The sequence below is a fragment of the Chroicocephalus ridibundus genome, chromosome 1, assembly GCF_963924245.1.
Source record: "Chroicocephalus ridibundus chromosome 1, bChrRid1.1, whole genome shotgun sequence".
Taxonomy (NCBI): domain Eukaryota; kingdom Metazoa; phylum Chordata; class Aves; order Charadriiformes; family Laridae; genus Chroicocephalus; species Chroicocephalus ridibundus.
In genome coordinates this window covers 198,515,005-198,541,413 of record NC_086284.1, presented here as the reverse complement: position 1 = coordinate 198,541,413, position 26,409 = coordinate 198,515,005, and the positions used below count along the sequence as shown (strand labels likewise).

The 26,409-nt window shown below is 37.4% G+C and overlaps 1 protein-coding gene across 1 annotated transcript in view; it reads left to right on the top strand.

The window, feature by feature from the left end:
* The window catches only part of MOV10L1 (Mov10 like RNA helicase 1), a 34,117-nt gene extending 10,525 nt beyond the window's left edge, over nt 1-23,592 (top strand). The window contains exons 5-24 of the mRNA XM_063326654.1: nt 444-584; nt 1,464-1,705; nt 1,840-2,035; nt 2,820-3,014; nt 3,713-3,827; nt 5,309-5,486; nt 6,656-6,726; nt 7,084-7,175; nt 7,942-8,000; nt 8,529-8,645; nt 11,611-11,789; nt 12,309-12,455; nt 13,178-13,299; nt 14,111-14,210; nt 14,735-14,899; nt 16,399-16,572; nt 17,367-17,516; nt 19,551-19,658; nt 22,577-22,714; nt 23,497-23,592. Coding sequence (XP_063182724.1) covers nt 444-584; nt 1,464-1,705; nt 1,840-2,035; nt 2,820-3,014; nt 3,713-3,827; nt 5,309-5,486; nt 6,656-6,726; nt 7,084-7,175; nt 7,942-8,000; nt 8,529-8,645; nt 11,611-11,789; nt 12,309-12,455; nt 13,178-13,299; nt 14,111-14,210; nt 14,735-14,899; nt 16,399-16,572; nt 17,367-17,516; nt 19,551-19,658; nt 22,577-22,714; nt 23,497-23,592 — 2,785 coding nt within the window. The remainder of the gene's footprint in view (nt 1-443; nt 585-1,463; nt 1,706-1,839; nt 2,036-2,819; nt 3,015-3,712; nt 3,828-5,308; nt 5,487-6,655; nt 6,727-7,083; nt 7,176-7,941; nt 8,001-8,528; nt 8,646-11,610; nt 11,790-12,308; nt 12,456-13,177; nt 13,300-14,110; nt 14,211-14,734; nt 14,900-16,398; nt 16,573-17,366; nt 17,517-19,550; nt 19,659-22,576; nt 22,715-23,496) is intronic.
* Nucleotides 23,593-26,409: the final 2,817 nt, after the last annotated feature.

Sequence of the window (26,409 nt, the reverse complement as noted above, 5' to 3'; positions counted from 1 at the left end):
AAGTTCTTGGGGTACATATTGAAACACTTCCAATCTAGACATTTTATCTTTTAAGCTCCAGTGCTAATCAAGACTCTTACTAAGGAGCTACTCTTTGTTGCATCTTGGTTCAGCTCCCAAAGACATCCATAACAGCTTCAGTCACCATTTGATTCAGCTCTTCAGCAAAGATTAGCTAGCTTCTTAATCATTTTAGTCTTGTATCCAAAGTTTTGTGCTGCTGACAAAAGACTTGTTGTTTTCAATGTGCTGCTTAAATTAGTAAATGTAATCTAATCATCTTGGAAGTATAAGTAGCTGAGAAAAAGTGAATCCTCTCAACTGCTTCTTCCTAAATACTGTGACTGTGCTTTGGTATAGTGATTCTTAAACTTGTGCTGAATCAAAGGTATTTGCTGAGTCTATTTATGTTTCAAAATTGCTAGCTAAAATTATTTTTACAGAAAATCTCACTCTAATGGAGTCAATCTGGATGAGCCTTATGAAGACTTAATGAGAGACAAAGGAGGATTGGAAATATCAAGAATGACTAACTTTGGAACTCTGAAGCAGGGGGAATCTAAAAGAATGATCATTTGGATGGAGTAAGCCTTTCTGATTTCTCTAAGCTTTCTTTCTTTCCATCACTCCATAGTCTGTAAACCTGTCTTTCATACAGAAGCCTTTCAAAGTTGAGCTTTGTGGTTCATGGTTTTCAAATAACCCCCAAATACTATGGAATTAAAGAGAATTTCATATTGAATTTAATGTCTTTAGGGTAGCCCTTCTATTGAGCACCTATCTTGCAGATAGGACTGGGGAGTCTCAAAGCACTATGTCTCTTTTCAATCCTAATAAAATCCTTTCTGAAATGAGAATTAAAGTAAATACTTTTATTTGTAAGTGTGTTGAAATTAAACTGCAGATACACTGTCATCTTTAAAATCTTAGAACAAGAAGACTGTTGCATACTCGTGTATTAAAAGCAAACCAGATCTTTTTTCCCTTTTTTTTTTTTTTTTTTTAACTTGGATGCTGAAGGACTATGTTGGTATATCCTTGAGGGTTTTTTGTTTTGGTGGTTTTCTCTTTCATTTTTTGTTAATTTTTTTTCACATCTGGGTATAGAGATGAAGTCTATACTCAAATGAAGTCACATCTGAATATCCTTTATTTGTTGCTATGTGCTCTTTCCTAAGAGTTAGTTACCCAATGATAAATTTTAAGTTACCATAGCTTTTTTTTATACACAGTATTTCTCTATGCTTCATTTGGCAGTTGATATAAGCTAGAAATATTAACATTTAGCAGAGGTTCTGGTCCTCATGAGTTAGAAGCAGCAGTGCAATTTCTTTGACAGCGGTTATGAAATAATGGTGAACTAACCTGCTATAGACAGTTGTATTTGATGTCAGGTAGAATTAAGCTTCCCAAGAACATTAACTATGCATTTAATTATGTAATTATTATGTAACTACTTCTAGGAATAAAGGGAGTGTACCACAATCCTTAATCATCTGCAGATTAGCTGGATGGGTGAAAAACAAGCAATTCAGTTTTCAGATTCCTCAAAGATGTGAGAACAGTCCAGAAGCATATCTGTCATTTTTTTCAATAAATCAAGAAAACTTCTCAAAAGCTGCAATTAATTCATATAACGACAGTGGAGAAACAACATATGAGTCATTGAGTAATGCATCCATTATGAAGAATAGAGTCATTCCAGGTACAGTGAAATGTTAACATTTGAATGCTGAGCGTTAACTCCTCAGATGGACCTATAGGTTTGTTTGCGAAGATTTGCCTATGCTAGCAATAGTAACTGTGGTAACAGAATTTATCATAATCTGTTTACTACAGAAGGAATTAATTCCCAGGATAGAAATTTACCAGGGACAAAAGAAAACTTTTCCTTGGCGAAAGATGAAAATCTACATAATGGAGAAAATGAGCAAAGAGAAGATGTGGATCAATCAATAAAGCACATCAATATTACTGGAGGAATTGTCATACCACCGGGTGGAAAAACGTTCATAGTGATTACTTGCACAGCTGTGTAAGTATTTATTTCTATTTGTTCTGACCAATAAAATGGAAACAAGTCATAAAAATTGACTAATAGTTCCCTTATTCTGTGTACAGTTCTCTTTTTGGTCTAGGATAAAGTAAGCCAGTACATACTAGCAAATGATGTGGAAACCTATGTTACACCTTGAAAGTAATTAGCATTGTAATGCTTGATTCTGGTTTTTGTCAAAAAAAAATGGTAGTAGTAAATGAAGAAATATAGTTAGAGTAGATAACTTCTCTAAAAAAAAAAAAAAAAAAAAAAAAAAAAAAAATACAACAAGGTGAAGATTTTTCAGAAATAAAGGATCTTTCCTACTTTGTCCACTTGATGTGTTTCCAGTTAGGGTTCAGTTCTGAGGAGCCCTAAGCAAGGTGGGGCGAAGCTGTTGCTGCAGACAGTGAAGGGATATGCGTCAGGTTCCTCTGATGGAAATGTTTGGCTGATATTTTTCAGTAACAGTAATTCCAAGATATTCTTTGTGACAGTAGTATTAATTCTGTACCTAAGATGTTGAGGGGAGGGATTTTGCTCATTACCCAAGCTTTTGATGAAATTGAGGTTTTGTGATTTTTACTTTTTTTTTATTATTATTTATGATAACTGGATTGAACTCAGGGTGGGGAGGAAGTGTGAGGAATTACCCTAAATTAGCTATTCTCATATGTTACTGAAATGAGAATCTACAATTTTAATTTAAATAAACTTAGGGCTGGGGAAAATAAAGTACGAACATGACGGTTTTAAGAACATAACTTCTGCTTATTTGAAGAAATCCTGGGTACAGTAAAGAACTCCTGTTGCTTGGTTTTTCTGATTTTACTGTCGGACGCTATATTGAAGCCACTGTAACAAATGAAGAAGAATTCATAATAGCACCTGTGGAGCCATTTTCTCCAAGAAAGCCTAAAATTATTCCAGAACCTCAGCCAAGGAAGACAACAGTCGTTGCCCCTAAATACAGAAGGTACTGTGAATTAGAGCAAAAATAACACTTACCTAATTTGGTCTATTTGGTATTGCTATATCTGTTCTGCAATGCTGACAGAGAAATGTGAAACTGGGAGAATCTGTACGTGTTTATGTTTGTTGTAAACAAGATAATTGTGGACGTTACTGATAGAAGAGCTTGTTTGAGTAATGAACTGCCTGATTTCTTTGTAGATTGGTCAAACAGGAGCTCTTTATACTATATAATGTGGTGATAAACAAAATAAACACTGTTGTGTAGTAATCTATGAATAACAATTGTGTTTTTAAGGAAAAAAGATGGGAAATCATAAATAGTTTTCTGAGAGAGTTACCTTCTTAACTCCTCAAGCAACTTTGACATCTGTATCTGATAAATGTTTCCCATCTTTCATTCAGAGCTTTTCCTTTTGCGAATAAGCTTCCATTATACTTACAGTATTTGTTTAGTTATAAAAATATGCCTAAACTGAAAAAGCAGACACACGATTCAAGTAACCTGTAACTGGAACACTTGCCTTTCTTCCCAGTATAGCAAACTTCCCAACTGTCACTTTGAAGGAATCTGTGTCTTGGTTTCGGTTTGTGTACGTATGGTTTTGGTTTTATAGCTTTAATGATGTGACATGTTAATTAGCTTTTTTCACATATATAATTTGAGAAAGCTAAATGATATGCTATATACTTTTATTTTAGAAATCACAGAAGGCAGTTGCCAAGCTTTCTCCCGCATTATACCATACCAGATGAGTTAAGGAAATGCGTGGAGCAGAAGTTAGACATACTGACCTTTCAGCCTCTCCTAGCAGAGGTATGCGTATGTAGGTTCATATAAGAAAATATATCTCATGTGTTTGTTCAAGTTGGCCTTCATTTAGCAAAAATGTGCAGCCCTTAGTAGTATAATAGAAGTTGATGTAATACTGTTACCAAGTAGCCTTAAGACTTTAATCGGTATGCTGTGACTCCTGTGGGATTCAGTATGTCACAGAATCCAAGCTTACAAGAACACAAAAAGGGTAAATGTGAAAAACTGAAAAGGGAGTAGAAGTATACTGGGGTGGGGGGAGATATTACAGAAGCTGAACAAAGATTCCTCTTCACTCTCACTTTTTAGGCATCACTGGAAAGGGTTTTTTGGGGTGTCAGAACAGTAGTCCATCAGTTGTTTCATACCAAATGAAAGCAGAAATTCTTAAGTTATTGCAATAACAAATTATTCTTTTCTGGTTCAAAACTTTTTTTAAAAAAATGCTTAAATTTAATTGATTGTGTTGTTCAAATTCTTCCAGCAAGTATAGCTATTTCAGAATACGTACGAAAAAAAAACAAAAAACAAACAAACAAAACCCTGAAGTCTAACAAATATTACAGTGATACCTTCTCCAAAACTCCTGATTTCTGGTAGAACGTTGCTGCAACTCACTTTTTTCCCCCCTAACCTTTTAAGGACTTATAAACTGGGACTGATACTTAATTTTTCAAAATGTAAAAGGCTGTGTTGTCTGCTTTCTAAACAGCTCACAAAACCTGAGGTCGCAGCATTAAGATAGCAGGTTAGTGATCCTCTCTCAAAAAGAAGATAAAACTCTGTAGTATTTAAAATTATCTTATACTGAAAACCTGCCATTAATGGTAACTTTTTTGAACCACACCTTAGGTTCTGTCTGGTACTGGTGGCTGTTTTAAGTCTACTCCAGAATGTAGACTCCAAGGCTCATTCACCCTGTATTTGAATGAGAAGACACCAGATAGAAAGCATTCTGTGCTATCAGTCATTGTTTAGATAGAGCTTTGTACTGTTGGAGAACACCGCTTCAGTGAGATATGTTAAGCTCTGAGGGAGAAAGTTAAGGTTGTTTCAGCTTGCCATAAGTTGTATAATTATCAGCCAGGGCCAAGACTGATATGACTATCTCTTCATTCATCTCTGCCCAGTGTACTTGGATTTTATGCTTTCTGGGATTGATAAGCATGGAATTCAGTTTGTAGACTGCCCCTGAATTCAGATGTACTGTACAATACTCCGTTGTAGTAGGGAGAGACTAACTCTCTGATTAACTCTTTAGCTGACTGGTATCTGAGCTCCAAGGAGGATACTAATTCTGCTTTGACTACTGGGGGAGTTTAAAATACTAGCTAGTGTAAGGTATGTGTATTTAGATGCCTTTATTGGCAAGCCAGTTGCTGTGCAGTCTGTCTTAAGAGGTGTTTTGCATAATGTTAGGAATAGTGTGTTCCATATCTTAGTGTGTAAGTTACAACAATGATGTATACGGTTTTGTTTTTCAGCATCTTAATCTGGATAATTATAAAGCAAACTTTTCTACTCTCTTGTGGCTTGAAGAAATCCATGCAGAAATGGACATAAAAGACTTCAACATGAGTGGGGTTACTTTGAAAAGGAATGGGAACTTCTTAGTGTTGGAAGTGCCAGGAGTGGAAGATGGCAGACCTCATTTGGTTGCAGGTAGTAGTTAATGGGAGAGAAAGCCAAATAGCACGTGGATCAATATTTTCAGTGCAATCACAGAATGGTAGGGGTTGGAAGGGACCTCTGGAGATCATCTAGTCCAACCCCCCTGTCAAAGCAGGCTCACCTAGAGCAGGTTACACAGGAACTCACCCAGGCGGGTTTTGAATGTGTCCAGAGACGGAGACTCCACCACTCCTCTGGGCAGCCTGTGCCAGTGCTCTGCCACCCTCAAAGTAAAGAAGTTCCTCCTCATGTTTAGGTGGAACTTCCTATGTTCAAGTTTGTGCCCATTACCTCTTGTCCTGTCACTGAGCACCACAGAAAACAGACTGACCCCATTCTCCTGATAACCATCCTTTAGGTATTTATAAGCATTGATAAGATCCCCCCTCGGTCATTTTTTTTTCCAGACTGAAAAGACCCAAGTCCCTCAACCTTTCTTCATAAGAGAGATGTTCCAGTCCTCTAATCATCTTGGTAGCCCTTTGCTGTATCCTCTCCAGCAGTTCCCTGTCCTTCTTGAACCGAGGAGCCCAGAACTGGACACAGTACTCCGCTGTGTCCAATACAAACTCCACTGTGTGCAATACAAACTTCATTGCTTATTCATTTGTTTAAAGCAGTCTTTCACATATTTGAACACAGTTATTAATCCAAGCTACTAGACAGGTGAACTGCGCTGTTGGTGTCTCAGTATGAGTCTTACAGTGGCTGCTGTCTGAAGCAGCATTGCACATGTCTGTTCTTACGCGTGTTCCAATACATTAGGATTTTTCATGTACAAAAATCAGTGGGGCTTTCAGCAAAAATAAACAGCACAATGTAATAATAATTTAAAAGACAATAGGTGTAGTAAAAGCTGGGACAGTAGTTAAAATTGAATTTAGAATCTCAAACAATATACTGTACAAGAAACTGATTTCAGGAGGTGTTGTCTGATGGCATCAATATTAGGTGCCTTTAACATACAACTTGCATACGGCATTTCAGAATGCCATATCAGGCTACTCACTGATACAGCAACTTTGCTGAAGCCAATTAATGTCTAGTATTCTGCAAGTTCATAGTTTAACCATGCAGAAAAGGAAGAAATTAAGTGCTGCTGCAAGAATTTTACTATTCCTTGTAACAGTATGTTCATTTTTAACTTTGTTTACAATTAGGTGATAAGGTGATACTGAGAAGTCAGGTCTACTCTGACCATATAATAGAGTACGTTGCCTGTATTACTGAGGTAAGCAAGGTATATCTCCTGCCCACAGGTTTCAAAGGGGAAGCTGGCAATTCATGGAGTTACAGACTAGTTTAACCTGACTTTTGGGAAGCTAGTTTTGTTTTATCTATGTTCTGATTGGTGATTTTTGTATCTTTTTTGTATTTTTGAAGACTTGGGCTTCCCTGTTCTTTCTAGATTATAATCTTTACCTGCTCTGAAAGCACTCGTTATCTAGATATGCAGTATGTTGATTGCAGGTAAATCCAGGTGTTCTTTTTGGAGGTGATGGGGGGTTCGATGATTTCAGAGATGTTTCTTTGTGTTTGAAGTACTAAACCTTCAGCAGTAAACTGACTTTTTTTATCTTTGCAACAGATATGTAATGAAAACGTTACTCTTAAATGTAACACAGACTTTGAACAGGCTTACAACTTGGAACCCATGGATGTGGAATTTGTTCATTGCAGGTATTTTTATAAGTTTCCCAAAAAGCTGCATTTAATGATTCCTCTAGTAAAGCGACTTTTAAAATATACATGCATGTCGATTGGTTGTTTTGGTGGATACAGATAGGAGAAGGACTTAATTAAAATCTTGCCAATTCTTTCACCTTTTTCCCTCAACACACCTGTGCCACTACATTAATTGGTAAAAGACTGCAACTGGAGTCACAATGTACAAAGAATTCTTGTCTTAAGCCTCTCTAAATGATTGTAACAATGCCAGGCAGTGAAATGATGGGGGTGATGAGGTGGGGTGTTTTGGTTTTGGGAGTGTCTTGGTTTTTTTTTTTAAGAAAAAAAAAATATACCAATATGGCTGCAAGACTATGCAAAAAAAAAAAAGCCAATGTTAACCACCCATCCTTTTATACTTTTGTTTTATTCATGGGATTTTATTACCTGCACAGAGTTGCTTGATCTTCTCTGTAAAATCAGCTTTGCAGAGAACTTCCTTGAAAGACTATCTAAGTCTAGAACATGAGGCCATCTCTTTCTCACTGAAGAGATAGAGAATATATATATCAGTGCTATTCATAGCAAAGCTGTTGATTGACACTTCTGCAGCACATTTCTTAATAGATGCTTTTTTTAAAAAAAAGAAGTGTTTTCATGTAAAACTCCTATATTTATATGCAGTAAAAAATACTGGGTACCTGGTAGGTGTTTGCTGTTATATGTTACAGAAATGTAAGCTTTTACTTTAATCTACAAATTTGTATTCTGATAACAGGATTACTAGCAGGCGATGCCAGTTAGCACTTGAGCAAGCTACCTACCTGGGTGAAAAAGGTACACTTCAGTTGACTTAAGCTGTCTAGAGGAGTTTGAGGGGAGTCTTGTGTTTTGTACAGCTTTCACATCAGGGCAAGCTGAGAAGAATGCATTGTAGTTTGTTCTTAGAGGAGTCTTCTGTAACTTTTTTTTTTAACGACAATTCTCTGAATCTAGAGTAGGTATCATCAGAATGATTTCATCTAGCCGTCGTGGGGGAGAGGAGTGGAAACAAATTTTTGTGACCTGTTTGAGACACTAAGAGCTGTAGAAACAATACTGTTATAATAACAGCAAGTGAAATGTTAGTGTTTTGTGTTACCTCAGAATTTATTAAAAAGGACTGATTTCCTTTTTTATGGTTGAGTGGAACGATCCATATAAACTCATACAGGTCTTTACCATTTCTACGTTAGTTCTGATAAACCAGTTTTGGCAACTCAGAACAAGCTAATGTATCGGCAGTAATGTTAATCAGTGAAACATGCAAAGCGTTTCTGTGGCTTTTAAATTTCTCTACTTTCTCTTTCTCCTCTAAATTTGAAGTGTTATTTCCGGAAAGGCTTGTCTTACAATCACCACAAGCTATCAAGACCCAGAATACTACTGACTACTGTGTTGTTGATGATGGCCTTGAACAATGTGCCCAGCAGGAACAGGAATGTAAGGTATCTGTTCTGTAAACGTTCTTAAAATGCTGAATACCATTCAGATTGGTAAATGATACCTACAGTACAGCTATTGTTAGAAAGGAATTGCATAATGGATTATCAAAGCAGCGAAGTTGTATTCTGCTGCTTTCTGATGACAGCAGTTTTTGTTTGCCTGGGGACAGGCAATTTTATGACAACTAATACTATTAAGCTAACACCACATCTCAAATGGAAAGTGCTAATAAAAAACTGTATGATTATAATTGGAATTGTCAGATTAGCCTTAGAGTAGTTTTCGTAGCTACTGTTGAGTAGATACTTAAGTCCTGTCATGGTGGCAGGAAATAATTTTGTGACAGAAGGTAATCATCCTATTCTGAGTAGATTTACCCAGGCTTTTTAACTGCTAGTTAAATTATATGAAGAAAATGTAGAAATCTTTTTTCTTAGAAAGGACTTCAGTAGATTACCTAGTCCTCCTTCCTATTTGAAGCAGGACTGTCACCATCACTAAATCAAGTCAGCTTGGTGGGGGGAGGTGTTTCTTTATTTTTGTCCACAGCTTTTGCATAACCTGTGCTTCACCACCTTTCCACTTAAGATTTTTTTTTTTTTTTTTTTTCCTAATTCTCAGTATGGTCTTCTGTCTGCAACTTGTGGATGTGGTCCCTTGTTCTGTCATATGTGACTACAAAGAAGAGTTTGTCTCTCTCTTTTGTAACTCTGATTTAAGCCAACACGGGCTATTAGACTGCCTTTTCACCTCCTTATGGCCAAACTAAATATCCACGCTCTCATAGCCTTTCCAGGTCATGGTCATTCACAAGAACATGATATTGGCTCATATGCAGTTCTAGCACCAACAGTAACCCAGGATTATGAAAAGGGCCTGAGGATTACTACTTGGCCAGTGTGTTCTCAGCCTGTCTTGGTTCACAGTTATTCAGTCACAGGTGTGGAGCTTTCCACTTCTCCTTACTGAATTTCTTGAGCTTTCTGTTGGCTCTTTTGCCAAGTTTCATAGAATCATAGAATCTTCGTGGTTGGAAAGGACCTTTGAGATCATTGAGTCCAACCATACACACACAAAAAAAAAACCCCTACAATCTCTGTCACTAGAGCATGGTTTCTCATGGTCCCTCTGAACTGAAGTTGCACCATCAGGCATTTGAGGTATGACTCCTGATTTTGTCCTGTCTGCAAATTTGTCGAGGGTGTTGTTTGATCACATGCTAGTCATTGATGAAGATACCGAATAATATCGGTCTCAACAACAGCCCTGGGGTTCTTAGCTTCTGACTGTCTTCCAGCTGAGTATCAAACTATTGACTAATACTTTTTGAGCCCAGTAGTTCAGTCAATTTTCAACTCATCTGTCGGTTGATCTAGCTAATGTGTCCTCAGCCTACAAATAAGAATGATGTGTTAAGTAAACCAATTCAAAAGCCTTGCTGAGGTCAAGGAGTATTGCAACGACTGCTTTTTTTGTCAACTTAATAGTCTGTCCACATAAGTCTCCTCATCATAGGGGAAAGTCAGGTTGGTCATGAAAGGTGTGCCCTTTGGCTTAGCCATGTTGACTATTCCTGGTCATCCTTTTTTCCAATCCTGTGAAGGCTATGGAATCTAGAATTATGTGCTCCATGATATTCTCAGGGATTGGAGTGAAGCAGACAAGCTATAATTCCCCACATCTTCTTTGTCTGTCTTAAATTGGAACAGTATTAGCTTTTTCCTGCTGTCAGAGACATTCCCTGGCTTATCACGATTATTTTTTATATGCATTTATCTTCACTTGCTGTTTTCAGGTCAAAAAACTGCAGAACAAACAGGCAAAACACGTGGCATCGAGGGAGATGAACACAACAGATGTGATGAGGGTAGCTGCGCAAACAAGCCAACGGGGTATACTTTAATACTTTATATTCAAGTATAGACAGTTCAGGATTGCAATCACTTCAGTAAATCAGGGCTGAGTAAGATACCTTTTAGATGTCCTCATGTTCTGTCTAAAAAGACAAATTCTGGAACAGTACTAGCAAGAAGTTTTATTGGAGTCTTTCTGTGGATTACGTAAACATCTTTAGTTCATAGACTTATAGAATGGTTTGGGTTGGAAGGGACCTTAAAGATCATGTAGTTCCAACCCGCTGCTATAGGTAGGGACACCTCCCACTAGATCAGGTTGCTCAGAGCCCCATCCGGCCTGGCCTTGAACACTTCCAGGGAGGGGGCAGCAAACATCTAGTGATATATTTTCTATTCAATAAGCTATCATTTCCCAGACATTTGCTGGAAAACTTTTGTTCATGTTCAAAGCTTCCAATTTGTTACTGGAATGCTGTGTCTCATTCTTGGGATAGCTACTTTGCCAAAGATGCCAAAACTTTAGAAAGCTCAGATGATTCCTGTGCTTTTCTGGAAAGTGTGACTTTAAGTATCAGTATATTTAATTGCCAAAGACAGGATGCGTAAAGAAATATGGAATGGATTACCTAGAATGTACTTCTGTCCAAGGGTTAATAAGATTCTGCTATGGAAAGCTAAAGCTAGACTAATTCAGACAGGATTAAGAAAAAAATTTCAGTAGTTGTGACTTAGTGCTGGTCATCTAGTACCGGTACTATCCTTGAAGTACTCATTACTGAAAGTTACTGAAATTTTGCTATTCTAGGACAAAAAAAAGTAAGCTTGATGCTAAAATTACTGAATAGAGTTTTTACAGATTGTTGGGTTACATAATCAGAGTCCTTTTCTGGCCTTCAATTTTATTAAAGATCCAATACACTTCTGAAATATTAATGGCTTATTTTCTATGTGCTATTCTATGAAATCAGAATTTTTGAGAAATTCATTACTTGTTACACATAAGGAAAGTGAAAGTTTTTTGAAGGATAACGTGAATTGGCATTGCTTCAATCTATGTATGTTAAAATATTTATGCAGAGTTTTAATATATCTTCTCATGATTATAGTTGGTGAAACTGTGACAATCAAACAGAGAGCAGGTGATTTTTTCAATCCTATGCTGAATGAGCAACAGAAATTGGCAGTGAAGAGGATACTGAGTGGTGAATGTCGTCCAACACCTTATGTTCTCTTTGGACCACCAGGAACTGGAAAAACAGTAACAGTAATTGAAGCTATTTTACAGGTAATGGTGGATGACAGATCAGTCTTCTCTAATCTTTTTCAGTGTTGGAACACTTAGAGTAATTCTGTAAGTACCATCATATTTTTTTCCAAAGGAGTTTTCAAAATACTCTGTTTAAGATCCTTTTCTATAGCTCTGTGAAAGAGGAAAGATCCTAATATGGATTTATAGAGCTCCTGAATGGCTTATTTTCAAGTCTTCTTGTCTTTGTTTTTAAAGCCTTAGTCAACAGCATCTAATTTGTGATTCCAGTATTGCATAATATATTCATGAAGCACAGGTATACGTTAACAGGATAACCATGAATTAATTCTGCTGTCAGTACACTTGGTTTGAGTGTACTTAGTCATAACTGTGAAGACTAGTGTTCTTGAACTGCAAAAGGATGGATGAAATCTAACATGTATGCAAAACTCTTCTGGATTCTGTGTTCAGTGAAATAAAATGGGCATATTTGTGCTATTGCTACTCCTCTAAATAACCCTTTTTTTTTTTTAATGTCCATCTTCTTTAATGTAGATACATTATACTCTACCAGACAGTCGAATTTTGGTTTGTGCACCATCAAATGCTGCAACAGATCTGATTTGCTTGCGGCTGCATCAAAGCAATCTATTAAAACCAGGAGCTATGGTCCGAGTTAATGCTACCTTCAGGTCTCCAGAGGTAAATATTATAGATATCTACCAGTTAATATTTCCATTTTAATATTTTAATCTTAAAATACTGATTTAGTAATGTAACTGTCAGTGGTTATTAGGCTGGTTAGGCTTGTTTAGTATCCAGAGCATGAACATATTACTTCCAGTTTTCCAGCAGAATTACTGGAAAATGTTAATCATAGCCCTTAATTTGATTGTATGAGTATAGAATCTTAACCTCTATCCTGCAGTGTACAACTCCACAAGAAGCAAATACATATCGGTGGGATTTTTAACGTGGTAAGATACTTTGATTTACAAAGCAATCCTGAAATCTGTTACTGAAGTCAAGCCTTTGTCTCCAAATTAAGACTACTTACACAGAAAAGTAAGAAAGTAAGATTGTCATTTTTATACAGTACACACTTTGTGTGTGCATTTTATGTATATGTTTATATACGTATTTATGTATGTATATGTTATGTATGTGTATGAAACATCCCTATGTTCAATTTTGATCCTTACAGTAAAGAAAACACAGATGTCTTGCATATTGTGTTGCATACTACTTTTTTAGGCAAATTAATGATGAATACATTTCAGTGTATGAATGGGTCTAAATCTAAGTGTTTTGCTCAGTTTCTAAAATAGTTTTCAGTGGGCTTTTTTTATTCAAATTAAAATATTTAGGTTTAGAGCAGCATTTTGTTTCATAAAATACCTTCTTTTTTTATTGCTTTTCTGCAGCAAATTGATGACATGGTGAGGCCTTACTGCAAAGATGGCGATGATATTTGGAAAGCATCATGGTTCAGGATAATAATTACCACATGCAGCAGCGCAGGAATGTTTTATCAAACAGAAATACGGTAGAGTACTATAGACAGGAATATCACTGAGATAACTGGATCCTACAAAACCAAGAGCTTTTAGATACCCTTCATACACTGTAACTTGAGCTGTTTTAATACAGTTTATTGCATGTGTTTCTATTTTGAAGTTGTCTTCCTAGCAAACCACTTGGGTTTAGTAATGTTTTAGTAAAAGCAGCTACTTTCTCCATGGTAAATTTTAGAATTATCTTGAATACTGTTAAAAAATTTTGACACAATAACTTCTCCTCCACTACGAGTGGGAGCCTTGGAAATGATATTGCTGTTGACAATCATTTTACGTTGTATTTGGTTTTTTATCAAGTCACCTTTAACTAACTGTACGCAACCACCATGTCAAGTGCTGTTAACTAAAGATTCCTCTGGTTTTGATTTTAACTTTGTTAAATGACACTCTGAAGCCTAACTGGCTTGAGTTGTTTGATAGAAACAAAGCCTGGGGATTGTCTTTGCTACACCAAGTACATTGTTCTAATTAAATAGCCAAATTGAGAACAAGGAAGGCTTTTCTAAGTGTCTTAACCTTGGTATAAACAATGCTTTAATCATGATTACCAGTGGTTGTGTTTATCAGAGTATCTAAGCAAAATCAAAGATGACAAATTAAAGATACTGGGTTGGTTTTTCTATATTCCGTGTTGAAAATATCCATCTTTGCTCTGTGTGCTTGGTGTTGCCTGGCACACTTGACAAGGAAGTTAACAGAATTGCTGAGGTCAACCACAGGGTGGCAGAATGAACTAATCTGAAAACAGCCCTGGTTTGGGTTCATGTTTTTTAATTCTAGGCTTGGACACTTCACTCATGTGATTCTGGATGAGGCAGGGCAAGCAAGTGAACCAGAAAGCCTGATTCCTATTGGGTTGATTTCAGAAGCTAATGGACAGGTAGTTCTCTTAGCATCATTTACTGAATGGAAAAAAATATCGGTTTGCTGGTTTTTATTTTCATGAATGATGTAGAATGCAAGCCGCCATTTCCTGGTAATGAGTATGGAGTACTTGTAATAAATCTTATTCATGCACAACGTCCATTTCCCAAACTTAAATGAATTGTTTTAAATCTAAAACAAGTCTACATTGGTAGGACAGGATTATGTGTGTGGAAGATGTCAAAACAAAAATACACTTTCTTAGTTTAAGACAACAATGTATTTCTGTCCCCTGTATTTCTGTCCCCTGTATTTCTGTCCCCTGTATTTCTGTCCCCTGTATTTCTGTCCCCTGTATTTCTGTCTTTCTAACCCTTCTTCGCAAACAGATAAGACGTTTGGAGGAAAGCAGAATACTTGATATAAATTGACCTTTAAGTTCTGAATTCTGAATTGTGTGTGTTGCTATTAAGACTATGTTTTTTTAGTAACTGTTTTAATACAAGATGGATTTATATTTTTTTTTAATTGCATATACAGATAGTTCTTGTTGGAGATCCAAAGCAGTTAGGGCCAGTAATAAAATCTAAAATTGCACTGACTTTTGGATTAAGTATGTCCTTGCTGGAAAGACTGACATCAAGAGATGTGTATCTGAGAGATGAGGATGCTTTTAGTGCCTGTGGAGCATATAATCCTTTGTTGGTGAGTAAAATTACAATTGTAATTAATATTTTTCATCTAAATAAAAAAAAAAAGAGAGAGAAACTGTGGTTCCTGCTATTTCCCTAACGCCTTTTTGCTCCCTGATGTTTAGTGATAAGTCTAGCTTGAGCATTAGTTCTCTAGGAAAGCTTGATTATTTTGAATATATACTCTGAATAGCAAGGATGCTGAGCCTTCCAGCATGTTTAAAATCCTTCTTTGGAGGGGGTCTCTATTCTTAAGCAAACTAAGTCAAATATGGTGCACAAAGCAGTATTCTAAATAATGGCTTAAAATTCCATTCCATCTCCATTGTCCATGTTTACTGTAACTTCATAACTTAATTTTTCACAAATGAACAAGTACAACTTCCACATTTAACAGAAAAAGACAAACAAAGCCTCCTCTTCAAACATAAAGATTAATTTTGCAAACATGAGGAAGGCAAAAAAGAAACTGTTCCTGTTTCTTTATCACCCCTTCTTCTGAAGGATGCCTCCCCAAAACTCTGGTGTGGTGAAGTACCTGAAGTCTATGTTAAGTGGCAGAGGTAGCATAGTACATAAACAAGCACAGATGTTTCAGCTGCTTTAAATTATTATCTGAAATATAGAGCTAAAGTTAAATCTACTAAGATGCCTTCCCGTTCTCGTGGTAATATACTTTGAAGAATTAAACTGAGAGCCAAAGATGACTAGATGATCACATAAGCAGAGGAAGGAGGAAATCTGTTGTCAGACTTAAGGGGGAAAGTGAGGGTGTTTGGCCCTAGGCTTCAGGTTGGATTCAGCCTCCTGAAAAACCTGTCACACTTCCTTCTAAAATCTGTTATCGCAGACTTTCATTGTTGCGTTCCTTTATGCAGTGCTTAAGGAGCATTGGCATAGTGAGAGAGCAGGAAGTGTGAGGGCTTTAAGGATACCATTGGACTTGAGTATCATATGTTAGTCTTTCTACAGGATGTATTTTCTTCGAGATGGTTATTACTGACTGGAACGCTTCCTTAAGGCCATTCTTTCATTCAAAGACAAATACATTTCTAGTTTCTGAGGCGAGCTTCTATCAGCTGTTCTGATGCTCCATTTCTACCTGTCAAAGCTTCCTCAAAAAAACAGATTATGTCCATGGAAACTCCATGAAAACAATCTGACTCTCTTAAAAAAAGAGAATGTGCCTATAGATCAAATGTTTAAAGAAACTGGGGAGTGACCAATTCATCTATCATGTACATGCAGTTCTCTTTTCCTTTCTTCTTTTTTGTTTTTTTTTTTTTTTCCTTTGGAGGGGAAAGGGATGGCCTTTCAAAAAACTGCTTTTATTTAGTATTTACTTACAGAAGATCGCATTTGCAGTTTTTGCCTTAATACAGTTCTTCAGCATCTTTAGAAAAGCTAAATGCTAGGGAATAGTAAGGTAGTATCTGCTTGGAAGCTGTCTACTGTGAAGTCTGATGAACAATTATCCGTTTCAGTTACGGATTTTGGGTTTTGTCTTTGCAGATCACAAAACTCGTAAAGAACTACAGGTCACATTCTGCATTGCTTGCCTTGCCATCTAAATTGTTTTATCATAAGGAGCTAGAAGTTTGTGCAAACACTTCAGTAGTAACTTCTTTGTTGCATTGGAGAAAATTGCCCAGGAAGGGATTTCCATTAATCTTTCATGGAATAAGGGTATGTAAAGTGTTCGTGTAGTGAAACCATGAATAAGGAGGCCTCATAGAAGTTTGCTGATGTTGTAGATGAATTTTCTGTAGAATGAATTCTAGAAAGGATATGAAAAAAGAATAAACTCTTTTGCAAGTAATGTGACTTCCCAACCATCTGGTTTTAGAAACAACTACTGAAGTCAAATGTTTGCTAAGAACTTGAGCAGCTGCCCATTGAAGTGTATTATGGCGACATTTTGATACAAATCTACATTTGTAGCAGACTGACCAAGGTGGAGTTATAGCCAGCTGCCTTTAGATTCCTCTCTGTGAGAGTTTGCTACGTTGGAATGAATACAAGCCTCTGAAACTAGAGGATTATTAAGGTTTAAGTAGGCAGGGGAAAACAGTACTTTGGGGGGGAAAAAAAGTTTTTCTTTAATCTTCCAAGAAGTTAGTAAAAAGTGATAGTATCTGCTGCTTGGAGAGGCTTGGTTTTTAACTCTTCTGCCTTGCACAAAAGCAAGATACCAACTTGCTAACACACGTTATTCTGAGTTGAGATTTAACTGCTTTGTTGTACACTTAAAGGACTGTTATCATATAAATTCTCCATCTTAAAAAAACAACATAAAATGTTATGTGATACTTGTTCACTGGAAAGGCTGTATAGTGAAGAAGATAAACTGTTTTATTTTGGTTTGGTTTTTGTTTGTTTGTTTGTTTGTTTTTCATTTAGGATGCATAACAATAGTCTGTTAATAAATACATAGTTCTTTACCTGGCTGTCATCATCTCTTTTCCTTTCCCCTAATGCAGGGCAGTGAAACACGTGAAGGTCAGTGTCATTCATGGTTTAATCCAACCGAAGCAGTTCAAGTAATGCAGTACTGTTGCCACCTTGCTAAAAATGAAAATGCTTTAGTATCAGGGACTGATATTGGAGTGATTACACCATATCGTAAACAGGTATAACTGATGTCTACAAACTTCAAAGTTGCTGTATTTCATCTTGTGTTTTACATTGTGGCTCTTAAAGTAAGTAGGCATATCTCAAAATTTCACTGTTTTGTGTCATATTACACAGTGTATTATCAATTATTGATGATCAGAGAACTGTGGAATACCAGGTTGGAAGGGACCTCAAGGATCATCTGTTCTAACCTGTGTTGGCAAAAGCACACTCTAAACAGGACAGCCCAGCATCCTGTCCAGCCAAATCTTAAGTGTCCAGTGTTTAGAAATCCACCACTTCCATGGGGAGATTATTCCAATGGCTGATTGTTGTCATTGTGAAAAATTTTCCTCTTGTGTCTGAATCGGAATCTCCTCAGGAGTACCTTGTACCCATTACCCCTTGTCTTTTCCATGTGACTCCTTGTAAAAAGGGAGTCTCCATATTCTGTGTAGCCACCCTTTAAATACTGAAACATGATCATAAGGTCTCCCCTTTTCTCAAGGCTGAGCAAATACAATTCTCTCAGTGCTTCCTTATATGACAGGCTTATTTCCATTGAAATCTAAACCTAGAGAAACACAGCAGCAATGGCATTCTACTTTTTTTTTATTTTATTTTTAAAAATTGGGAAATGATAAAGGAGAGATCTGCTTGCAATTTTGGAGACAGAAGCAGATTTTTCCGTTGTTGGGAGTAAAGAATGCAAGTCAAGAATTCATTATCCGGCAGCTGGAACAGCAGTCTGATTCTGTCACTCACTCTCTGCACTGAGGAGTGGAACAAAAGGGAAATGTAGTGAAGTAGGTGGCATGTCACCTTGTTATGGCTTTGAGGAAACTAGAGGAATTGAGGCTTCTTAGCTGTCCTGTAGTCAGACTTGAAGTTTGTGTTGCTATTTAAACCTGTAGAGAATGTTGAATGTCAACTTCAAATGCTGTGCTTTATTTTTTAAACTATTTATATTCAAGTCTTAAGTATGTGATGTCTGTTTTCTTTTTAAAAAGAAGATGAAATCTCCTTTCATTTCCAGAGGACGCTCTGGACAGCGTGCATATTGTTTTTCTTACTGTTCACATCTCAGTATTCATGGCCTTGCATGCATGTGTTGGGGGAAACGCTGTGAGGTGTGTGGAAAAGACCAACTCCTTTTGAAGAAATCTCACTTATAAATTAGAGCTCTCCCTGTACTGACCCTACTGGTCAGGTGGATGCACCTGCCAGTTTCTACAGTTACTATTTGTTTTTCAAATATTTATATGTTGTATTGGCGTGACTGAACCTCATACACTCCCTAAAACACTTCACATCGTTTAATGTGGTTATGTCCTTCATCTGCCTGTGATGCAAGGCATGTAATAGTAATGTCCGCTTCAACAAAGCCACCTTGTACTGCAGGAACGCTAATTAGAAAGTAGTCATTGACTGTAATTGTCAGCTTAGCTAGGCATGGTTTCTTGGTAAATTTCTTGGAGCACTAAGGTGTAGTCTCCAAGCAGCTTTTAGCAGTTGGCAATATACTGATCCCGCACATACCAGCATCCCTGTGTGTGAGACTCCTGTTCTCTTTCTCTTTTTGGGAGGGTACTTATGGTCACATCTCGCCTCTGTCTTTCACTCTGTATTCCACCTGCAAAGGTGGAATCTCTGCACAGTCATCTTGAGGGACTAGGGGAAGCTGCTTGCCCTACCACGTCTGTGGTAAGCATGGGTTCGGATATAAGGCACACCAGAAGAGAGCTTATGGATCTAAGTCGTTCTTCTCATTAAAAGGCATTATTAAAAATCTGTTGATTTCTGTTTAAGCGATGGTAGTGAGTATTTCACCTTCTCAGTTGTGTAACAAGTGTGATACTTCTCAGGAAAAGCTACTGTTTTATTTTAAATCCTTACTAGGGGATGATGGCTAAGCTTGGTGTAGGCATTTCCTGTGACATCTCTGTGTTAAATCTCATACTTGTATACATAGTATGTTCTCAGCTTTGAAATAATCCACTCTCAAATGAAAAAACAAATTCATTTAAACACTTTTTTTTTTTTTTCCGCAGGTAGAAAAAATTAGATTTCTTCTGAGAAGTATTGATTTGGCAGACATCAAAGTTGGCACAGTGGAAGAGTTTCAAGGCCAGGAGTACATGGTTATCATCTTATCAACGGTATGTATATTATTTGTGGTCCTGTGGAGAGTTTTTGTATGTGTCTAATTCTCTATGTTTCCTTTTTGATATAGGGCTTTTAAAAATAAAAAATAAAAATTGGAAACAGTACAGCATCTGTGATTTTTGAAGTAAACCTTAAGCCTTTGTAGATACTCATGCTGAATTTATTTTAGTTTCATGCGGATAACGTACCTTTCCGTTCTTCCTATGCACACTTAAGTGAAACTGGGTGCATTATAAATATTAGATAGACAACCATGTAAATCACAGTATTAAAGAGTAATAGCTTATAAAAGACTTATAAAAGCTGATGTAGGTTCTTAATTTATTTTTTACCCTCAGTTTGAGAATTATCACTTAATGGTATACAGCTGACGACTTCCCAGACACCAATGTTGACTGTGCGTAGAAGCCGAATGCCCTTTATCACAATTTATTTATTTTGCATTAGTAGGAGAGCACATGATAGTTTCTCATGATCATGTTGATGGTGCACTCTAAGTGCTGTGGTGGTTGTATTATAGGAATGTTGGTAAAGGTCTTTTCTAGGTGCTAGCTTTTTGAATCTGAAACTATCAAATGCCTTGAAGAAAGGGTCCAGGGGAAAATAACATAATCCATGCTACATTTCTACTTCAGCAGTATACGAGTCACAGGCCATCATTTTAACACATTTAACATCTGAATCACCTCCTTGATTCAGAGTTGGGTTTTGTTGACTACATCTATGTAAATATGAAGGTATAGGGGTATAAACTGCATCACCAAAGATATTTAGGTAACCATGAAAGTGCAGAGGTATTTAGCTTCACTCTGCAATAAATGGGTCTTTCAGGAAAGTGCTGACAAAAGGGAGCATTCAGGAAATGTGGGAAGATGCGTATGTTTGGGAAGATGATGTTTGTGGATTTGTGTTGAGTCCATCCCTTGCATTTGGCAAAGAAGAAAAGAGGGAGGATTATGTCACAAAGTACTGGGAGGGAGTTGCTGTTGTTATTTGGAAGCTGGTAGACCTTGTCTCACCTTCTTTTGCAAACTTGATAACTAATATGTTTCAGATGATGTCTCTTTTTTCTGAAAGATCTCAGCGCATGTTATCTGCAGATGTCAGACAAAGATGTAGCCATAGTTTTCAGGCAGTTGACTAGAGTGTGGAAATCCTATTTGTAGTAGCTGAGACATCAGGCTTCAGAAAACTGAGGTTAGATGCAGGCATATGCCAGCTCCCTTTCTCTAAATGCTAGATACTAGACACTCCAGTGCATGCATATATCCCTGGTATTTGAATTCACATGAAAGCCCCATAAAGGGGAAAAACTACAGCAGCTTCTTTATGTCCTGCTTTTCTGTCCTTTGTCTTCTCAGGCAGGTAAGGTTGTTGGCTGGGGCTTTTGACAGGAGCTTTTTCTTTGTGCTTCTAAGGAGAAATCAATGTGGAGTCAAGAAATGTAAGCAGCAGCTGATAAGTCAGCTGATAGCTACTGAGGCTTTTTGCCTCAGAAGACAGGTTCTTGCTACCAGAATATGGCATACCAATCATCATGTTCTGAGACAGCACACACTGAACTCCTGGACAGAAGTAAAAATCTGTGCAGGATCAGTGGAAAAGACAGCTGGAAAACTTTAGAGAAAGGCTAATTTAATACTTTGAACATCAGCAAGTGATAACCAGTTCAATGTACGTGGTTGTGTTTGAAGGTTTAGACTTTCTTTTGGTGGGCATTATGGGCCCCACATAGCTGTATTTCTACAGTGTGGAATTCAGTTCAGAATACAAAAAAAGTCTGCATACGCTTGCTTTTTTCCAGATGGTAATGTGCTTTTGGTGCAGTAAGTCTCTAAGTAAAGTAAAAGATCTAAGCGTTTGGAACGTGGAGTTCCTGAGATGTTTGTGACCTGGGATACCTTGGGGCTGTTCAAGTATGTACAGTACAAGCAGAGCCTGTATAAGTCTGAGTAACAGCATGTAAGGCAAACTGATCAAAGGAGGAAGTATAGCCCAGGAATGTGTAGCTGAAAATATGACCAACACTGGTCTACTTGTAACAGGAGTACATAGGATTTCCAGGAGAGAGGATGATAAAACAGCTATGTAAACAACCAAAGCACTGGAAAGCAGAGTGAATACGAGGGTGGAAGAACAATTGTTTTGGGGGGTTCTTTTGTGGCTTGGGGAAGAGTTTGTGGGATTTTCTTGCTGCCTTTTTTTTTTTTTTTTTTTTTGAGGCCAGTGGTACTATGCTTATTTTCTTTGTTCTGTGTCATACCATGGTTTTTCAATCCAGCATTGTGTCTCTCTTAAAGTAGTTCTAGGTATGTACTATGCTCCTAGTTATAAGAACTCATTCTTTAGGTCATGAAAATTTTTCTTTTATCAAAGATGGGTTCAAATACAGGTGAAATAAATAGAGGTGAAAATTTAATGAACAACAGTTACAGCACACTAGTTGCTTTGGCCATTTTTTTCTAAGCTAAGTCAAAGCACGCTAAGACTACTGGAGAAGGCTTGCATAAAGACACACTGTGAATTGTCATTCAACTGTAGGAATTAGAATGCCAGCAGTTCTAGCATTTCTTCTACTGAAAAGATAAAATCACTGTTTTTTAGGAAGCAGTTTTGGTATCTTTTGTTTCAAATCACAGTGGGTAGTCCTGATGCTAAAATAAAACTAGTACACCATTCCCTTGAAATTGCTGAAGCTGCATTAGCAGCCTGTTGGAGAATAGACATTCTGTGGGAAAGCCAATGGTGGGAAATAGCTAGCTGAAATTCGGATTATGAAGCTAACTTGGGCATTGCTGACACTGATCTGTGGATTGCTGCAGTAAGCAAATATTATGTTAAAGTTACACTATGGCTAGGTAAGTTGCTTTCTTGTTATTCTATTTCTAAAATTGTCGTTAATTAATTTTAGGTGCGATCTCATGAAGGCTTATTTGGTGATGACAAATACTGTTTGGGCTTTCTCTCTAACCCAAAGAGATTTAATGTAGCAATTACTAGAGCAAAAGCTTTGCTGATTGTCGTGGGAAATCCTCATGTTCTTGTGAAAGTAAGTTTTGGGTTTATATCTTTGAATTACACGTGGTATTTGCCACAGTAAATTAATGATTGGGGGGGTTAATTTGATGTGAGGGAACATCAGATTATGTTAAGAATTGGTACGCTGTCTTCAGTCTGCATTTGGGAATATCTGAACTCCATAGGTTCCTGTAAGTATGGACAGTTCAGGCACCCACACAATAGACTTCCAAGCACAAAGGAAATTGTAATGCTGATTTGTGCATACGGGCTTCTACCTACTTTCCCTCTCTAGAAGAGGTCAGAACCTCAATGCTGAAGTTCTCCAGCAGCCTACGAGTCCAGTAAGCATGTTTTGAATAACCTTACGCAATCAGGTTCTTCGCAAAATGCAGTTCCTTCACTCTTTAAATGGAGGGTGGTAATTGTTCCCAATTAAAATAACAGCCTGCCGGGGAGGCGGTCTCCTTTTGAACCCATGCATGGTCCTTCCATAGGAAAAAGATGAGCTTTTCCTAATATCTGATAAGATGTTATGTCTGACTTTTTGGATGAGAAGAAAAGCACTATTTCAGAAATAGTCTGAATAGAAAGTTTATTCTCTGTCTCCCCACAACTATGGGCAACAGATGTAACTTACAGCAGCCATAGGTATCTTCCTCCTATGTTACACCATGCCTGTACCATTTGTAGAGTTCTGTTTCTGGAAAAGGTCCTATTAAATCGCCTGCGTTCATGTGCCATGTTAATTTGTTTGAAAATTCACTTCACAGAGCAGCGTGATTTAAGTTAAACACTAATCTTCTCTTGTAGGATCCCTGTTTTTGTGCGCTGTTAGAATACAGTTTAACGAATAGAGTTTATATAGGTTGTGACCTGCCTCCAGAGCTGGAATGCCTGCAAAAGTAAGTGTCTGGTCTTCACTTTAACCTTGCTAGATATGGATCAGTTTACAGTATATTTTAAAGCTAGTATCTTTTGAAAGATTGAAAAATACAACAACCTGTGATATCAGAGTAGGATTTGATTTTTGCATTTTTAAGTATTGTAAACATAATAACATGTAATGTAACCATTTTTTTTTCTCCCATGCCATAAGAAGAGTCTGAGCATTAAATATTAAATAAGAACTGTTGTTGACTTTGGTATTTTATGTATCCCTGTATTTGATGATCATGGAAGTGGGGGATGGAAGGTACAGGGGAAATGTTATGGTGACTTTACTGTAATTAAAGACATTTGCTTGAAGATTGATTTAAACATGTCCCTTCTAGTAACACATAATGTGTTGTCAAATGGGTATTATCTACTAGATGAAACTCTTGTTTGGTTGGTTGGGTTTTTTTAATCAAAATTGTTGTTCATGGAAAGATAAGCAAAATTTTTGTCTTTTTCCCTTTAATTGACAGGTGTGAATAGTTTTTTCAGTGTTCAAGATGCATTCAGTCCTCATCTGTTTTGAAACTAAGAATACTTAACAGAAATTTGGTTCTGAGCAAATCCAGCACCCTTGTCCTCAGGGAAAGGCACGTGTTCTGAAACAGTTGGAAGTTTCTCCAAACAAGAATTTTTTATTTATTTTTTTTAAGAAGTGAAAAAGTTGAAGTTTAACAGTATAAAATAGTAGTGGCAACTTACTTGCTTTTGTGTTTAAAATGTATATGACTTTATGCCTCTGCATGGATCAGAGGAATTAAAGCCATGTTTTGCATTTCTACAAGTACACTGTAGAATAAAGTACCTTGTTTTATTTTGACAAAATTAAAAATAACTGATAGGTTAGCAATATTCCTGCTATTAGCTTCATTGGGCACTGTGCTGACCCCTTAAACAGTGGGTTTTTTCCACTTTTTCTTGTCCTCTCCTTGGTGATTAAGTCTTGTCAGACAACGCTTCGGGAATAGTTGGGCAGCTTGCCACTGTGTTAGAAACTGCCAGTACAACAAGGTGGCTTTCTGTAACAGACAGAACTACTTTGGATAGGACTATAGCCTACAGAGTAACAAATGGTGGGGAAAAAAAGATAGCAAGCTTTTGTTTACAGTCCACTCATACCAATTTCTTTCCTTGTATGCACTGTACTACTTTCGTCTGTGATGCATAATGTGTAAGTACTGCAATTTATGAGATGGCAAACGTGGTAAAATATCAAAGCTAGATGCTACATAAGGATACGGTGTACTGTGACACATAGCGTAGAGAACCCAGAATTACTGCACTGTGTGCATGTATCCAGGCTGGCACAGCTGTATTTGAGCAGTGTTCTGTTCAGCCTGGCCTCTTTGGCATGGTATTATGCTGCTTAAACTGCTTTGACTCATGACAGGCCAGAATAGATGGTTTGTGTTGTCACAGTATGATGCTGAAAATACCAGCATCTATGATGCCATACCAATATTCTACATAAAACTCACGAAGTTGTTTAACTAAGAATCTGTCCTAGTTGCCTATTGAAAGCCCTCTCACTTCAGGATTGTGTTATGACCTACCGCATCTCACAAACCACTGTTTAGACCTAGCAATGCTTAGACTTACTGCCAGCCTTGCTTTTTTGTCAATGTGCTCATGCTCTCTTGGGAGAGCAGTGAAGAGATTGTAATGGAGGTGGAGGATGTTTACTTTATTGCAAGATACAATCCAGAACTTCTGGTAAGTATTTCCATGATCTCTGCATAGGAAAGTAGCATAGGATTGATAATATTGTCATACTTAATAGCAACAACTTAATAATCTTTTAACTGTAATAGTTTGCATAGAATGGTTAGAGTTGGAAGGGACCATAAAGATCTTCCAGTCCCCACCCCCCTGCCATGGGCAGGGACACCTCCCACTAGACCAGGCTGCTCAAAGACCCATCCAGCCTGGCCTTGAACACTTCCAGGGATGGAGCATCCACAGCATCCCTGGGCAACCTGTTCCAGTGTCTCACCACCCTCACAGTAAAGAATTTCTTCCTAATATCTAATCTAAACCTCCCCTCTTTCAGTTTGTCATTTGTTCAGCATGTTGACATCTGTTTCTACAAAGATAAAAAAATCTACTTGATTTATTTATGAACATTGTGCTTTTATTACTCAGCAAAAGTATTTTTCTTCTTATTTTTCTATAAGAATTCTTAGTTTAAAGGGCAAGTACACATTTTTGGGGGGGGGGGGGCGGGCGGGAATCTTTCATCCAGCAACTACATTTTGCCGGTGGAGAAACTAGTATACTCTTTTCACTGATAACTATTTTTATTGTAACTCATATGGTCCACACCTAAAATGTGGAAACCTTTTCCCTGAGTTACTAAGAATAGCCTCAGACAGTCTTCTGCCCCCTTGAGATGGGCGCACATAGCGAGCTTGCATTCTCTTTGTGTTGAAGAACGGGGAGAAGGGGGATTTCTGCTCCTGCTGCTGTTCTTATGCATTTAAAGCTTTTTTTTTTTAATTATTTTTCTAACCCTTTCACTTCACCCTATGGGCTGCTGCTTATTAATGACTGAGAAGCTGTACTGTGCAATATGAAGACAGGCTGAGAGAGCTGGGGTTGTTCAGCCTGGAGAAGAGAAGGCTCCAGGGAGACCTTAGAGCAGCCTTACAGCACCTAAAGGGGGCCTACAGGAAGGATGGTGAGGGAATCTTGATCAGGGAGTGTAGTGATAGGACAAGAGGTAACGGTTTTAAACTGGAAGAGGGGAGATTTAGATTAGATATTAGCAAGAAATTCTTTACTGTGAGGGTG